The sequence below is a fragment of the Lagenorhynchus albirostris genome, chromosome 15 (genome assembly GCF_949774975.1).
Source record: "Lagenorhynchus albirostris chromosome 15, mLagAlb1.1, whole genome shotgun sequence".
Taxonomy (NCBI): domain Eukaryota; kingdom Metazoa; phylum Chordata; class Mammalia; order Artiodactyla; family Delphinidae; genus Lagenorhynchus; species Lagenorhynchus albirostris.
In genome coordinates, this window is record NC_083109.1 from 86,461,898 (window position 1) to 86,478,864 (window position 16,967).

A 16,967-nucleotide genomic window follows, 5' to 3' on the forward strand; every position below is an offset into this window, starting at 1 on the left:
CAGACCTGTCAGAGGGAGCAACCCCGTGATAACATTTGTTACGTCGAGCAGACCCGTGCCTTTCTGTCCCCGTGCAGGGGTGGTGGCACGGCCACCATGACCTTTGGTTGCAGGTCTGCCCTTACCTGGGCTGGTCTGTGGAGGGGTGTTCGGGGCGCTGGGCCGCGATGCGGGTGGGAAGGCCGGCCCGCCCCCACTCTGGGAGCTCTGCGGGAGGTGACACATGCGCTGGCGTGGCTGCACGGGCGTCTCCTCTCTCCGTGAGCATTTTAGGAGGAGAGAGCTGGTGCGTCAGGCCACAGGCGGCCTCCATCTCCTCACCCCGCGCTTCCCCTTCCTCCTCCAGATGAGCAAGGTGTGGAATGACCTGCAGCCCAAGCTACAGTGCCTCTTCGCTGGACCGCACGGCGCCCCAAGCCCACTGAGGTCCCCGCAGGACGGCCTGTCTCCTCACTAGTGCCGGGAGGATGTGGGCGGCAGCTCCGGCGCCCTCACTAAAACTTCTTTCCAAATGGTGTGTTCCTGTTTAATTCCCTTCACGTGGTGGCTGCCCCGACCCCGAGGGGGCCCAGCGTTGGGCTGCAGCCCCTCGTGGAAGAGCTGATGCCCGGGCAGGGTGGGGCCGGGTCCCGGTGGCCGTGGCTCCCCTCCCCTCGCGGGGAGCAAGGCCGAGGACACGCGCTAGGCCTCCGGGCGTCCACGGAAGCCGCGGCCACACGGGGTCTGTCCCGGTTGCCCTCGACCCTGCCTGGCCCTCCCGAAGCACACCGTGGCCCGTCAATCTGGTGGTGAGAGTGTTGAGAGTCCCCGGAACGGTTTTCTCCCAGGACCCACAGAGGGATGGTTTGCACACAGCGGATCGTGCAGGGGGGCGTGTGCTGGGGCCCATGTGCTAGAACAGTCGGGAGGGTTCTGGAATAGCTGAGCGGGGAGACGGGGCAGGACCGTCCCCGCGGCCGGCGTGCTGCCGTCGGACGGCGGTGGCCGTGTCCGACACGGAACTGGCCAGCGAGACCTTCCGCTGCGGCCCGCAGATAGCCCTGGCCATGGGAGCGGGGGCCCCAGGGTCCCTGGGCCCAAACTGTGAGCCTGGCGGCCCTGGTGTCTGTGTCCCTCCCTCCATGGCACGCACACGTGTGCACGCTCACACCGTGACCCTGTCGTGTGCCCGGCGGTCTGAGGTGCGGAGGACAAAGCGGGGACCAAAGCGTCTGGAGGTCCGTGAGCCGATGCTCCCGCCGTCTCTGCAGGTGCAGGCGGCTGCCCGGCTCTTCTTGGGAGGCCACGCCGTGAGCGTCGAGGCTGGCAGGGCAGTGGGCTCTGCGGGGGGATCTGCGTCGCTCTGGTAACCCTCTGTTACACCGACTTTGCTTCTTTGGGGCAGCAGGAACCCTCCTTCCAGCCTCCCTGCCACGCTTGCCGGCCCAGAGCCTGCTCTGAGGGGGCGGCGGTCTGGAGCCGGGTGGGCTTATGTCCGCCTGGGGCTGGGTGTGTCCTGCCCTGAGCCCCTGTTGTGTAAGTGCCCCCCGTCCTTCACGGTTCTCACTGGCTTGGGAGGGCGCTGGAGGAGGCCGACTGCACCGAGGGTCTCTGAGGTCCCTGCCTTCCTGCAGCACGTGCCTGGGGGTTCTGGGGGTTTGCCCTTGGTGTGAGGCACGCACGTGGGACCCAGAGGCTCTGGGTGACAGGCAGGCTTCCCTGGTGAGCTGACACACGTTACAGTCCAGGGCAAAGTGAGTGTGCCCACCGGAGCCTGGGCTCACCCACACGTGGGTTCAGGCGTGCGGGGAGGCCGGCTGCACCCCACCCGCCGGAGCCCCATGGCAGCCAACGTGTGCCTTCCTGTGCCGGGCTGGCCGGTCTCCTGGAGGACGAGCAGAGGGGTGGTGCGCCCCCGGAGCCGGGCCAGCAGGGTCCGCCTGTGCCATGTGCCCCGTTGTGGGCTGCTTCTGCGTTTGATCCCTCTGTGGAGAAACGGGCTCCCAACCACTTTGAGTGGCTCTGTGCTGCCCGGCAGGTTGGTCCCCAGGTGCTGTGTACGCTTGAGCCGTGGAGCGTTGACCACAGGCCTCTGCTGTCCTGGCCCCGCGGTGGTGGCTGCTCACCCCCGAGGTCTGTCCGTGGGTGGTGAGGGACACGAGGCCACGGGACAGCGGAGAGCAGGGGAGACGCCCTGGCCGCGTGGTGGGTGGTGGCGCAGCGGCACGGAGGGTGGGGAGCGTCTTCCCGGTCAGGTTGAGGCTTGCCCTCCCCACACGGGTCACCAGGGAGATCTCTGACACCAAAGACATCAGATGCACTTTCCAGGAGAGAATCCTCCTGGCGGGACTGGCTCCCGCGTGGAAACCAGGAGCACGTTCTTGGTTGGAGGCCTGGCCTCGCTCTTCCTGAGAGGCTCACCTGCAGGGCACTTTGTGGCCCACCCGCTCCCCCCACCCCAGGTGCTGGAAAGGGGTCAGTGGGAAGATGCTGGAGTGACCGTGTCCCCCTCATGTGGCAGCTGGGGGCGCAGAGGCACCTTTTCCACAAAGCTCCCCGTCCGCCCTCCACCTGGGCTGCCGCTGGGTTCCCAGGCTCGGTGGGCAGGGTTTTCTGCTCAGTGTTTGCTCGGGGAGGGGGAGGAGAGGCTGCCCCAGCTCCAAGGTGGGCCACGCACACCTCTGCGTCCGAGCTCTCCTCGTGCCCGGGAGAGCCTGTCACAGCCCCGTGAAAGGACGTCCGGTTCCGTCTTCCCGATGGGAGCCCTTCGGCCGCTCCCGTCCTGTTAGGGCTGAGTGTGGCTCACCACTGCCTTGGCCTGGCCCGAGGCGTGCGCCTTCAGGCCACGCCGCTCCAGCCTGCGTCCAGCTGACTCGGTGCGAAGACGCAGAGTGGGGAGGAGGGAGGGCGTGGCCAAGGCAGGCTGCCGTGGGGACACTGGGGCTCCGGCTGCCTGAGGTCGGTATCTTAGGCCTTTCCTCTTGCTTTGCGTTGAGTCTGGTTATGTATGAAGCACTTTATACGGCTGCGGGGATCAATGACCATCACACCCAGTTAACTGGAATTGTTTACAAATGAGCTACATTCCGAGATTTTTATCACTGAACTTACATGAACAACTATCATTAAACGTGTTTATAAAAGTCGGGTCAAGTTGTGAAGTTTTTGTGTGAGTGGTTGGTACCCCCCAGCCCCCTCCCCAGGGTCAGAAACCAGGACGAGATCAGCCTGTCTTGGGGGAGGGAGGGCGACCAAGTGATGGTACATTAGACGGGGGTTGGAGCCCTGGGCCCTGACCGCGCCTCGGTTTCCCCATAAGGGGGGTGGTGAGAGGAGGACACGGCCTCTAGCCCACCCCCGGGATCCTGCGGCCCCGTGCACACCTATGCCGGGCCTCCCACACCAGTTCTCCCCCGTGGGACGTCCGAGAAGCCGTCCCCTCCCCTTTTGCGCCTGTGTCTCTTTCCCCCATCTCTGTCCGGTGGTGCAGGTCACAGCCAGGCACGTCTGGCAGCTCCCCGAGGATGGGACTTCATGAGGCCCGGTGAGGAATGTTGAAAAAGTAAGAGGTTTATTTTCCTTTCCATCCAGTCATGCGCCAGACAGGCTGGAGGCCCGGCCGGTGCGCTGAGCCTGGGGCCACAGCGTGGCTGGGCAGGGGTGCTCATGGCCCGAGGGACGAGCTCAGCTCTGTCCTAGACTGTGTCCACCTCGCGAAGCTTGTAGTCCAGGATGGTGTCGTGACTCTGGAACTTGAAGTAGCCGTGGAACTTCTTCTTCTGAAGCAGGAGGGGAAACCAGTAGCTGTCATCGGGCCACATGTCAGCGAAGGGGATCTGGTCCAGTTGGAACCACTGGGGGCGCATTTCTGAAGTCAGTGAAAAGGAACTGTCATCGATGTTCAATCCAGATTTTAAACTGACTTTTTGTGAGGAATTACTGAGTTATTCTGTGTGAGGAACTTGACATACTTTCATATTTAATCCTTGTGACTGTATCCCTTATCTTACAGAAGAGTAGGGAGGCTCCGGTGCTGGTGTGTTTCGGCACCTGCCCCTGGGGGAGGGGAGGGCTGCCGTGCCGCTCATCACCTGCCTCTCTCACCCGCCGGGAAGGGACGAGCCCAGAGACTCACCTTCGCTCTCCACTGGTGTCCCGTGGACACTGTCTGTGCAGAAGATGTGCATGTCCATCAGCTCGGGGTCGCCCACGAACTCAAACACTATCTGGCCCACCTTCTGCAGCGCGTCCACGGTCAGACCGCTCTCTTCCTGCAGCTCCCTGTGGGCAGAGGCGGATGGACGCACCCGGACATAAGGTGACAGTTAACGCAAGGCGCCCACGTGGCACCCGAAAATGGTGCTGGGAGGATGGAGGGGCGGAGTGTGTACATGTGGCCAAGGGCTCGGGTTCGGGGACCGCTGTTTAGCGGCAGCCAGACCTCTGTAACTGAGCACCCTGGGCGCACCACGTGGCAGGTCAGGCCTGGCCCAGCTCAGCTGCTCGGAGGTCCCACGGGAGGCCACTGCTAGAGCCAGGGGACCCCACCTGTCCTGCTTGGCTCTCCCTGAGGCCATCACGTGTGCATGGTGCTCTGCGGGCTGCAGCCCCCGGAACCCGGCCCTGAGCCAAAGTCCTCCTGCCCTGTCCTGTCCCCGCACAGAGCTCAGGAGCAGACTGCAGGTTTCTACTGTCTCTTCTCCAGGGAAGGGGCTGTTTTAACTCCTGTTTCACCAAGGAGACAGGCCCCACCCCAGCCAGCTCACCTCAGCCGCGCTTGATGGTAGGGGATGAGCTTTGGGCCTGTCTCGCTGTGTCCCCGCTTCTCAGGACCCTTTCCCCCAGCTCAACCACCTGTGCTTGTAGGAAGGGGTCAGGGGGCTGATCTCCCCACCTGAGTGCACAAGTGCCGGGCGATTCACGAGAACCGGGATCCCCCCCCTCAATTTAACAATGCTTCCCCAAGCTACATATTCATTGTAGACAGTCTAGCAAACACACAGAGACTCCTCACCCAGCAAGAACCCTTGCTACCACTGCAGTTTCCCCTTGGGGTCTTTCTCCTTTGTGCATCCCTTTTAAGAACTGCAAACATGCCGCCCGTACCTTGTACCTGTGCTTTTCACACAACACTGCAGAGCCACGTTCTACACTTCAAGGAATTCAACCAGCTTCTCGGCTGTTGTGTATCATAGAATAAAAGACCCACCTTGCTCACCACGAAACCCGCCGTGATGAGCGTCCTTGTACGCACCGTCTGCCACCAGCCTTTCGCCCCACCGGCTGCCCCGCCGCCGTCATCCTGCGTCTCGTTCCATCCTTGGCGAGCGCTTTCTGGATGTTCTGCTGTGCTCGGGACTCTGGGGACCCCACCAGCCCTGCACCCGTGAAGCTCAGCACCTGTGTCTCCTGCTACAGTCTCACTTCCCCACTGCCCTGTATTTATTTTTGTTGCTGTAAAAACATTCTAATTACACCTGACTATTTAGAGTGGTAGCTTAAAAAAAGGTCTTTTTAAGCTTTGATCTCTGAGTTATGCTAGGAACGCAATGCATAATTACTTCCTGTTGCCTGTAATGAGGAGTCAGGGAAACCAGTGTTTGTTAAACACGTGTGCTGGGTTAAACGGTCTTATTTAAATGGACGCCTTATTGAGCTTGGAATCTGCCCTAACCTTCCTGTGAGTCCTGGAGAGGAACTGTATCCATTTGCTGCCATTCAGATGCAGCCCAGGTGATGCTCTGGAAGCTGGAATTTATTCATTGAGATGGTTAATTAAAATTAGACACGACCTAAAAAATGAACGTGTGTTTTCACTTGCGAGGGTGGAAATGGCTCCCCAATTAAATGTAACAGAAGCCTTCGGCAGGGCCCGCCCTACCTCTGGCAGCAGGCTGGCGAGCTCATTTTAAAACCGTCACCTGCTGATTTAATGTTTTGACTAATTTTGGCTCATCTTCCGGGAGTCCACGGCAGTGTATGAAATGTCAATAATGTCCTCGCAGGCAGAGCTGAGCTTGCTTCGGGCCGGGATAACCAGGAAGCCGGGGGTGACACTGATCCAGTTTTGCTGACGTGTCTGACTGCATCTCTGGGATGTTCCCCACACGGCGGGGGACGCGGGGGCCCTGCGGTCCGGAGCCCGCGGTGCAGCTCGGGGGCCCGCCGGCCACACGGCCTTCCAGAGTTCTCTAACACGGTGCTCTGTGGGTGCTGGCCAGAAAGGTGGGAGTGCTGCACGCCCGAAGCTGAAACCTGGCTGTGAGGCACCCTGGGTCCCCAGGTGCCTGCAACTCCCTGCAACCCCCCAGAAGAAGGATGCATCTTCCTCGGTGCTCAGATGGCTTCCCCCCAAGGACGTCCAGCACAGAGGAAGGGACAACGTGGCTTCCCCCCAAGGACGTCCAGCGCAGAGGAAGGGACAACGTGGCTTCCCCCCAAGGACGTGGCTTCCCCCCAAGGGCGTCCAGCGCAGAGGAAGGGACAACGTGGCTTCCCCCCAAGGGCGTCCAGCGCAGAGGAAGGGACAACGTGGCTTCCCCCCAAGGACGTCCAGCGCAGAGGAAGGGACAACGTGGCTTCCCCCCAAGGACGTCCAGCACAGAGGAAGGGACAACGTGGCTTCCCCCCAAGGACGTCCAGCGCAGAGGAAGGGACAACGTGGCTTCCCCCCAAGGACGTGGCTTCCCCCCAAGGGCGTCCAGCGCAGAGGAAGGGACAACGTGGCTTCCCCCCAAGGGCGTCCAGCGCAGAGGAAGGGACAACGTGGCTTCCCCCCAAGGGCGTCCAGCGCAGAGGAAGGGACAACGTGGCTTCCCCCCAAGGGCGTCCAGCGCAGAGGAAGGGACAACGTGGCTTCCCCCCAAGGGCGTCCAGCGCAGAGGAAGGGACAACGTGGCTTCCCCCCAAGGACGTGGCTTCCCCCCAAGGACGTCCAGCGCAGAGGAAGGGACAACGTGGCTCCCGGCCCCCGAGTGTGCTGGCACGTTAACCCAGCTGTCGAGGTGGGGCCCACCCTGGGAGCCCAAAGCGCAGTGCACCAGATACCCCCAAGGCTGCCGTGACCTCGCTCGTCAGGGCAGGACAGCCAGGGCCTGCGGCCTAAGGAGCAGCCCCACGCACGTGCACGGAAAGAGGCCAGAGCTGCCCTAGGGGCCTGGGGCCGGCGGCTGAGTCATCCCCAAAGTGGGCGAAGCCCTGTTGCTGCTGGAGTCCCAGGGCCCTGGGGTGGGTCTCAGCCTGCGCCCTGTGCATTAGAACCTGCCACCCGTCCCGACCCCCCCTGCAGGGGCTCAACAGTCCTTTGTCGGGGTGGTCCTGACACCTGGCTCCATCCTACACCCAGGCTGGAACCCTGGGGAGAGGCCGCGGGGCTCCTGGAGAGAGCTGCCCGGAGCTGCCCCACAGGCCCTGGGCGCCAGCGTGGTACCATGCGGCCACGGGCAGACTGGTCTGCATCAGGCGCGCGGTGTGGGCCCTGGGTGGTGCACTTCTGGCCTCAGTCTCAGGGTAAGGCCAACCCTGCCTAAAGGAAGGTCCCCCGGGCAGAGCATGGAGACCATTAGTGCCCCGTGGCTGTGGAGAGGATGTCCCCCAGTGGGGCACGCTGCCTGCAGGGGCTGAGTGTGCCCTCAAGGGCGCCCGGGTATCAAAACGGAGCTCAGGGCGGCCTGGGAGGAAGCGCCCTCCACAGCCCCACCTGCTGGACGAGGCCTCCGAAGGGCAACGAATCACGAGGCTCTAAGAGGGTAACTGAGACCCTGATGCTAAAGCAGTCAGCAAGCCTGAGCGACAACAGAAAGGCAGCGATCTCAGGACGGCTCTGCGATCTGTGGGGAGGTCGGCACAGGAGTGAGGTTCGGGGTCACGGGGCCACCGCTCCAGTGCTTCTGGTGGTGCAGCGAGTGTCTGGAGGGCAGCCTGCAGGGCCCAGCACGGCGTCTGCTCGGCTGCACCGAGTTTAACGCCAGGGGCCCACGGACGCTGAGCAGATGGCTCAATGTCATTAGTCACTGGGGCAAACACAGTAAAACCGCCACAAGGTATCACCACACCTGCCTGCCGGGATGGCTGAGATGGAAAGGACAGAAGATGCCAGGTGGCGCTGAGGATCTGGAGGAGGCGGATCTCACACACTGCACCACACCTGCCGGGATGGCTGAGATGGAAAGGACAGAAGATGCCAGGTGGCGCTGAGGATCTGGAGGAGGCGGATCTCACACACTGCACCACACCTGCCGGGATGGCTGAGATGGAAAGGACAGAAGATGCTAGGTGGCGCTGAGGATTTGGAGGAGGTGGACCTCACACGCCGCTGGCGGGGCTTTAAATGAGCACAACTGTTTGGCGGTATGTGCTAAGGCGGAACACCTCGAATTCTCGAGGGCAGCATCCACCGGAAAGACCGTATAGGACCGTCCACAGCTACATCACTTGCAACTCCAACCCGGAAACGGCCCAAAAGCCCACGCCCGGGATGAGCAGGCTGCAGTGTGTTCATAAACCGGACTGGACCACTGCCACATGCAGACATGATACCAGGAAGAAGCCACAGCTGCAAGGCTCTTTCTACAGGGTATTTCTGAATGGGCCAAACCGTCAACTGTGACAGCAGTCAGGGTGCAGGCTGCCCCCCTGGGGGCAGGGTCCACCCTCCAGTCCCATTTCTTGATCTACGTGCTGGTTAAATGATGGACCCATTTCTTAAAAATTCCCTGGTGAAGACTGGCATTTTCCTACATGTACTTTATACTTCAATACAAACTTGACTTATAAAAGGTCTTCAGTCCTGGCCTCACGACAGACAGAGAGCGTAATTCGGTGTGATCAGAAAGGTGGCGGTTCTGTGAAGGAAGTCCAGAGGTCTATGGAGAAGAGCTGGGGGAGGGGCACCTTCTCCAATGTGAAGGCGGAGGAGGGGTCAGCCAGAGGAGGAGCCAGGAAGAGTGGGTGGGCAATGACAGCTTGGGGTGTCCGGGGGGGCAGGGATGGGAGCGAGTGGGCGAGGCCAGACCGCGTGGGGCTCAGTGGATGACACAGGAGGCTGGATTTATCCACACAAGCCTGCGAGGGGCAGGAAGGCAAAGGGGCTGCGTTCTGGAGGCCTGTGTGATCTCGGGCACACTGCTCAACCTCTCTGGGCTTCGGTTCTTCCCATGTGAAAGTGAGTGTGTCAAGGAAGAACTGAGACTGTGTGCGGAAGCTCCCAGACACGCTCGTCACCAGCTCCCCTGAACAAAGGAAGGAGCCCAGTGACTGGCCAGTCCCTTGGCGAGAAAGAGGAAGCCAGGACTCTTCCACCCAAGCCACTGCACAGCAGCTTCCCAAACGTCCTAAAAACCACGACTGCAGAGCAGCAGCTAATGTGTGCTGAGCACGGACCATGTGCCAGGCCTCGCTCAGTCCCCTATGTTTATTTTCTCACTTAATCTTCACAACAGTCCTAAGAGGTAGGTACTGTTACTATCTCCACTTTGCAAATGAGGAAACCGAGGCTCAAGGATTCGGTCTGGGCTCCAGGTCGCGTGGCTCTAAGTGGTCAAATCAGGGGCCTGGCTCTCCAGCCCGAATCCTTGTCGCCTGCGGACGCTGGTTCTGCGGTCAGGCCTGCCCCTCCCCTCACCTCTTGGCTCCATCCTCGATGGTCTCTCCTTCTTGAACTTTGCCTCCGAAGCCGTTCCACCGGCCGGCCCCGAAGCCTCGTTTCTTCATGCCCAGGAGGACTCGCTGAGGCTGCAGCACGAGCACCAAGGTGTAGAGCCTCGAGGCACACATGGCGCCCTTGGGTTCTGCAGGGAAGGCAAGGGGTTGGGTCAGCTTGACCTGGGTGTGGACGGAAGCGTGTGTATTGCGGTGGCCAGGGGCCGGGTGGACAGGAAATGTGCTCTGCCAGGCACGGAGAGGCAACGTCCCAGCTCTGTCACATGTAGCAGGTTTTCTGGGGCAGACAGAGGCCTGGCCCCCAGAACCCAGGGGCATCAGTGCCCAGGCCCTTCGCTTACTGGGCTGATGCAGCAGGTCAGATGACGGCCCATCCCTTCCCCTCCCCACTCCTCGGCACAGGGCTGTCCCTGCTCCTGTGTCCAGGGCCCGAGCCCGCCGGGCACCAAGAGAACCCTGCAGTTTACCCAGCGGTTCTTGCGTCTGGCTTTTGGCCTTGGCCTTCTCATTACGGGGCCTTCTTCTGGCCTACTGTGTTCTGGTTTCTGCCTCTCTGCAAAAGCAGACCCCCAGATTCCCAAGAAATGCATGGCTCCTGACAGTGGATAGTCCCCACTCCTGCGACAGGTTTTCACACTCTGCTCACAACTGTTGCTGCTCTGGGACCTGGTGCTGGAGCCCAAGGGCCTCTCCTGCTCGAATGGGTTTGTGTGGTCCAGAGAAAGACTCGGAGGGTGACGTCGGCCACTGCTGGAGAAATGCTGGAAGAGCAGGACCAAGTTAGCTGTCAATCCATCCCCACCCCAGTCTGGCGCCCACACTGGACGAGATGCAGGATTCAGGACCAGCGATCCTCCTGGGAAGTTACAGTGTCTGAGAAAAGGGCCCTAGGCCTGGGTCCTGGTGCTGGCGGTAGGTCAGGCAGGAGAGGTGGGTCTCTGTGGTCCAGCCTCCCTTTAGTCTGCGGACTTTGTCATGTCCCCGACCTGTTCGTGTCCAAATCCCTGGCTTCCTAAGGTAATTGGGATGCTGCTGCGGCTGCTAGAACTGTCAGCTGTCAGTGATTAGGCACCGATTATATACTTCCCCAAAATTATCCCCTTTAACAGACCCAACAACTCTGTGAGCTGACACTTACCTTTTCCATTTTCAGCCAAGGAAACTGAAGCTCAGAGAGGCTACGTTTGACCCCAAATCAGACACCGGAGCCGGTACCCAAACCTGCGTCTACCGCAACCTGCGTCTACCGCACGTTGAAGTCTAGTTGGCTACAGCTCTTGGTTCTGCCATCAGACGGGTCCCCAGAGAGCCCGCCTAAAGTCAGGGGTCGGGCAGCGCCCCGTGTCAGCCGGGTGGCCTCTCAGCGGGGTCGCCTGTACACCGAGGCCCGCGACTGGAGTTTAAAGACAACGCACAGTCGAGCGCCAGGCTCGGACTCCCGTGTCTGGGGCCTTGTCCGTGCTGGGTCTCCAGCCGCCCCCGCCCACCAGGCGCTCCCCGGCAAGTCGCAGGCCCGTCTCCCGTGGCGGCGCTCCCGGTCTCACCCACTCCCGGACTCACCCGCTCCCGGCCTCTGCACGCGCCTTTCCCACCCGCGCGCCGCTTCCGGGGGCGTGGCCTAGGGCCGGAAGTGAGGCCGGCACTTCCGGTGGCGGCAGCTGGAGCGGTTCGGCGTTCATGGCCAGGTGAGCGGGGCGGTCGGTGAGCGGGGCGGTCGGTGAGCGGGGCGGTCGGTGAGCGGGGCGGTCGGTGAGCGGGGCGGCTGGCGCTCAGCCGGCATTTGTGGAGCACCTACTGCATGCCTGCGGGAGGCGGAGTGACCAGCGGCCTGTCCCAGGTTTCCGGTCAGAAAAGGGGCGCAGAGCCCACCTCTTCCAGGCCCGGAGAGGGTCAGCCCCGACAAGGAGACCTGCCAGCACGAAGCCGACGGTCGGCGAAGGCTCGCGGGGAGGGGCGGGCGAGCGGAGAGCTGGAGGGGGCTTTAGGAAGGGAGGGGCGGGTGGGGGGGCGCCGCGGGTGGAGGTGAAGCTGTGTAGAGCTCCGCACGCCTGAAGCCTGCGTACCAGAGGTGAGAGGCCCACGTGGCTGAATCCAGGCCGTGGGATGGGGCTGGAGGCCCGCTGCCCAGATCAGGTGGGCTCGGGGCGTGTAACTCCGCTTTCCACGCCTCCGCTGACCGGTGGGATTAGTTCTGGCGCCCAGGACCACCCTGTGTCCTCTTTCCTCGAGACTCTACGCCTTTTAAAGGCAGCAGTTCTCACGTTACTGTCTCCAAATCTTGTCACCATGTTTTCATGCTGAAGGAACTTTTGGCTGCTAGCCATGGGGCTAATGGCAGCCTTTTTCATCAGAAGAAAGGACGCAGAGCCTCCTTTGTCGGGTTGTTCTGAGACTTGCATGAATGGAGGTGTGGCTAACTCGCAGTGGGTAAGATGTTAACCACCCCTCTTCCCCTAAGAGGCTTGGAAATTGCGCTGCGTTCACACACGGGGTGAGTTCAGGTTTTTTAAGAAATGTGACAGGCCAGTCAGACGCTGTACTGGCCACCAAAGCCATGGAACTAAGCAAGGGAAGGACCTGTCCTCACGGGGTTTTCTCACAGTTTCTCAAAGTGCAGTGGAAATTTCTATCCGCTGGGAAAGAATGTTACTTTCAGTAATTTTATCAGCATTTTTAACCAGTTCTTGGGAAAACTTTGGTTGACACAAACAAGGTGACTACCATTACTGTTTGAGTTTTCCTGAAGAAAACTTCAGGAGGGAAAAAAACACCTTTGGGCTGAAGGGGAGGGGCCTGCCGGAGGAGCTTGGTCCGGCTGCCATAAGCCAGCACCCAGGACGGGCGACTTACAGAGCAGAAGTTTCTGGCTCAGTGTCTGGAGGCTGGAAATCTGAAATCAAGGTGTCAGCAGGGGTGCTTCCTGGGACATCTCGACTTGTAGACGGCCACCTTCTCCCTGTGTCTTCATGTGGTTTTCGCTGTGTGTGTGTGTGTCCTAACTTCTTACAAGGACACCAGTCATATGGGATTAGAGCCCACCCATGTGGCCTCATTTTATCTTAATTACCTCATTTAAAGACCAGCCACCTCTTGAGGTGCTGGGGGTTGGGACTTGACCGTAGAGGCTTCGGGGGGATACGGTTCAGCCCGTCACACCTTCTTTCTGGCTGTGGGGCCTCGTCAAGTCACCTCTCCCTCTTGAGCCGCACTGTCCCATCTCTGAAAACGTGCGGATTGAGCCTGCGAGCTCCTGACCTGCTGGTCTTTGCAATGCCAACCTGCTTGCTCCCTTTTCCTCACCAGGTCCTCGAAGCTGGTGTGGGCTTCCTTTCAGCGTCAAAAGTTCCACACCAGTGGGAGTTGCTTCAAGGGCCGGACGGGCGCTGAGCACCTGTGGCTGATGCGGCATTTGAGGGACCCGTTTGTGAAGGCTGCGAAGGTGGAGAGTTACAGGTGTCGAAGTGCCTTCAAGCTCCTGGAGGTGAACGAGAGGCACCGGATTCTGCGGCCTGGCCTCCGGGTGTTAGACTGCGGCGCCGCTCCTGGCGCGTGGAGCCAGGTGGCTGTGCAGAGTGTCAACGCTGCAGGCACAGGTGGGGCCTCCCGACCACCGTGGTTTAGACGCAGGCGCTGCCCTCTGCCAGGGGCTGCAGAGCAGCTGAGCCGCCCGTGAAGGCACACGCTTCTGCGTGGTTGTTCAGGAGGAACGACACAACACTGACATTTTCATAATGAGAGACGGGGTAGAAAGGGATAATGAAAATGAAAGTCACCTGACATCACACCACAGTAGTGTGTAGGCTAATACACTGGTGTACGTCCCGTACCTTTGTTGCTGATTCGGAGCCTCAACAGAGAGATATATATATATATTTTTTTGGCTGACTGATATATTGATGTCTTCCCATGACAGTACAACTGAGTGAACCTCAGGGGTTTCCAGGTCCTGGTCCTTGAAGCCCTGGGTTTCCTGGAGGTGCTCCTGGGGCTGCCCCGGGGGGGCCCTCGTGGCTCTGGATTCCCCACTTTGGCTCAACTTGAGGGACTTAGCTTTTATCTGTTTTACATTTAGGGGTTTTGACTAAGATCGTCTATATAAAAAAGTTTCCTCTCACTAATAGATCAACTAACTATGCGAGGCAGGAAACTATGCCATCCTTTGAAACAGCTGCGTGGTATTCCAGATAACGGTCGTACAGTTGGTGTTTACAGTCTCCCCATCTTGGGCACCAAGGTTGCTTTTGGGTGTGCAGTGCTGTGGTCACGATCCTTACCACTTGTATTTCCTGCTGTGAAGTCTGAGGGTACCACATGCACTGGCATTATGACACATGTGAAGTTCACAAAGATCTCTCCCAGACACCTTAAAAACAGTTTAAAAAATTTCTTTTGAGCTTAGTATTTATCAGCTAAGTGAATGAATGAGTCAGAAACTTCTGTTCCGTTTCCCACCACTGAGTCTATCCACAGACTTCCTGACAACTGATTTTAGTGGTTCCTGTCCCCCTAATTTCTCTTCAGTAGAAGCAGGAAAATGCCGAAGTTTAACTTGTAGGAAGAGGTGGCAGAAGCAAAGAGTGTGTGGGTCAAATGGTTTGGTTCTTTTACTCCCAGAAGTTGCAAAAGTGGAACCAAAGCCATTTGCCTTTAGAGGACACTTCCTGGGGCTGTAGTATGTGGGACGTTAAAGGAGACACCAGAAGTGTATAAAATGGAACGAGAGATGTCCCACTAGCCAGGGCTGAAAATGGAGAGCTTTTGCCTTTGAAAAATGAGGTATCCTGCAGAATACCTGGACTTCCAATCTTTAGCTTGAGATAAAACGCCCTGCCCCTCACCCGTGGAGCAGCTTTTTTACCAAGCCGAGTGAGCTACAGAAGAGTCTGTTCCCTTCATGTATCTAGCCTGTATCTACCCTGGCATGTAGGGAGCCCGGCGTGTAGGGGTGGTGCAGGGAGGGGCCCCCAGGGCTTGTGAAGAGGGGAGCTTGGAACGGGAAGGGAAGGGAAGGCAGGTGGAGCCTGGGTGCAGCGGCCGTGTGGGCAGGAAATCTTGTTTCAGGTGAGGTGAAACAATGACATCTTTTTCTTTCACCACTGGCATCACTCAAATATGGGCAGGGTATCAAATTTTTTTACCTTATTTTGCATTTGTCCGTTTCCCCCCTCTCAGCTTGTTTCTGCTAGTTTCTGCATTGAAAGAAATTGGATTAAACTGCAGAATGGATTTGTTGATTTAATCCAGAGGCACTTTGTATACTGGTGTGTCATTTTCTGTTTCAGTTTGTCAAAAAGAGCACTCAGAGATAAAAGCCCTTTCATGGACCGCAAGGCTCAGGGAGTGCAATGAAATCAGAGACGGTGTCAGGGCCCAGGGTGTGGCCCCAGGTCTGCCTGTCCCCCGGGACAGTCACTTTTCCTCTCTGGGCCTCAGTTTCCTCAGAGGTAGAAGGACTACCACTCCCCACCACGTGTTTTTGTAGGATGTACAGAAAGTGGGGAAAGGCTTGTGTCCACATATTTGCACATTAGCTCTTTTCCTCCGTCCTGACTTTTTATTTCTATTTTATTATTTTGTTGCATTTATTGTTTGTGGGAAGATTCAGGGTGTAAATAAGCACAGTCACCGTTTCTTCCTTAGATCCCAGTGCTCCTGTTGGCTCTGTGCTTGGGGTAGATCTCCTTCACGTGTCCCCCCTGGAAGGAGCAACTTTTCTGTGCCCTGCCGATGTGACTGACCCAAGAACCTTGCAGAGAATCCGAGAACTGCTTCCTGCTGGGAGAGCAGATGTGATTCTGAGTGACATGGCACCCAACGCCACGGGGATCCGGGGCCTCGACCACGACAGGCTCATCAGCCTGTGCTTGTCCCTTCTGGACATGGCTCCAGAAGTCCTGCACCCTGGGGGAACATTGCTGTGTAAAACCTGGGCTGGAAGTCAAAGCCATCGGTTACAGAAGAGACTGACAGAGGAATTCCAGAAAACAAGGACTGTAAAACCTGAAGCCAGCAGGAAGGAATCATCAGAGGTGTACCTCTTGGCCACACAGTACCGAAGAGGGAAGGGGGAAGGTCTGTGAAGGAATGAGAGTTTCTTCTGCGGTTTCTGGTTCTTTTTCACTGCAAATGTAGCTTGAGCCCTTTCCTGAAGTGTGGCTGGGGAGATCCGAGCTTGATCTCGGATGCAGCGGGCAGGACAAATGGGGGACCTTTTTTTAAGCCCAAAAGATGTGACAAACCTATATTCAGCGTCCAAGACATATGCTAAAAAAGTCTCTATAACATGATTCGTGAAGAGGAAGAGATAGGCAGAGATTAAAGGATGGGAAGGCAGACTGAGGGAAGGATAAAAACACTGGCAGTCGGGCTTCCCTGGTGGCGCAGTGGTTGAGAGTCCGCCTGCCGATGCAGGGGACACGGGTTCGTGCCCCGGTCCGGGAAGATCCCACACGCCGCGGAGCAGCTGCGCCCGTGAGCCATGGCCGCTGAGCCTGCGCGTCCGGAGCCTGTGCTCCTCAACGGGAGAGGCCACAGCAGTGAGAGGCCCGCATACGGCAAAATAAACCCAAACCAAACAAACAAAAAACACTGGGAGGCAGAGAAACATACACATGGACACCTTTATGTAACTTTCTCTTCACACCCACGTTAGTATGTTACAGAGAAACAGGCTTCCACCCTTGCTCCAAAACAACCCACAGGTTTCCAGGTGTTATTTTGGGTTTACCGTGTAATGTAGAAAAAATCTGAAGTTTCAGTCTGGGCATCTGTGTCCATCTCTCTGGCGAATGATCTGGAAATACATCCATTCTTCAAGCAGTGAGAGACCAATCAGGGAAGACGTTTGGTATGAATTATGCACGGGGTGGGTGTGCTTTGCTTTTCGCTGGGATTGTTGCTGTCATACTCCGGCCTCCAAAGACTTACAGGTAAGTGTGCCGGAGCAAGCGGAGAAGTGGTGTGTGCGTTTGTTTCCTTCTACTCTTCCGGGAACTCGATGCAACTTTACAAAACAATACAGGCCGTATTACTTTATGGAATTCCATGCTTTTAAGTTCATCTTTTGAAAAATTAATTTCTTCAAAACCATTTCCTGGAGGTATGCTCATCTCTTAAGAGTTTATTGATTGTAATGATGATTAAATGTGTAGACCGAAAAAAGAACGCACCACCTAAAAGTTGAGAGTTATGTTTTATTTGGTGGACAAAACAGAGGACTTAAGCCCGGACACAGCATCTCAGATAACTCTGATTGCTCCGAAGCGGCAAGGGGGGAGCCAGGATCTATAGTTTTAGCAGCAAAGACCAGGTAGTTGGAATATCAAATG

At 58.2% G+C, this 16,967-nt stretch overlaps 3 protein-coding genes across 6 annotated transcripts in view; 2 read left to right on the plus strand and 1 right to left on the minus strand.

Annotated features, from left to right (window-relative positions):
- SNX8 (sorting nexin 8) overlaps positions 1–512 on the plus strand; it is a 39,165-nt gene extending 38,653 nt beyond the window's left edge. For all 3 annotated transcript variants that reach the window (XM_060124566.1, XM_060124568.1, XM_060124567.1), the window contains exon 11: positions 347–512. In XM_060124566.1, coding sequence (XP_059980549.1) covers positions 347–457 — 111 coding nt within the window. In that variant the 3' untranslated portion in view covers positions 458–512. The remainder of the gene's footprint in view (positions 1–346) is intronic.
- A 2,531-nt stretch (positions 513–3,043) lies between these two features.
- Positions 3,044–11,247, minus strand: NUDT1 (nudix hydrolase 1). 2 transcript variants are annotated; one of them, XM_060124570.1, is made up of 4 exons: positions 11,200–11,247; positions 9,602–9,767; positions 4,115–4,260; positions 3,044–3,847 (listed from the first exon to the last, which is right to left on the minus strand). In XM_060124570.1, the coding sequence occupies exons 2-4, from the start codon at positions 9,751–9,753 to the stop codon at positions 3,675–3,677; spliced, it is 471 nt and encodes a 156-aa protein (XP_059980553.1). In that variant the 5' UTR covers positions 9,754–9,767; positions 11,200–11,247; the 3' UTR covers positions 3,044–3,674. The 2 variants fall into 2 exon arrangements, with proteins under 2 accessions (XP_059980553.1, XP_059980552.1); XM_060124569.1 differs by lacking the exon at positions 11,200–11,247 and adding an exon at positions 10,778–11,193.
- Positions 11,248–11,280: 33 nt separating this feature from the next.
- On the plus strand, positions 11,281–16,817 carry MRM2 (mitochondrial rRNA methyltransferase 2). Its single transcript, XM_060124139.1, has 3 exons — positions 11,281–11,324; positions 12,943–13,232; positions 15,280–16,817. Exons 1-3 carry the CDS (start codon positions 11,317–11,319, stop codon positions 15,717–15,719), a joined length of 738 nt encoding a protein of 245 aa, XP_059980122.1. The 5' UTR covers positions 11,281–11,316; the 3' UTR covers positions 15,720–16,817.
- Positions 16,818–16,967: the final 150 nt, after the last annotated feature.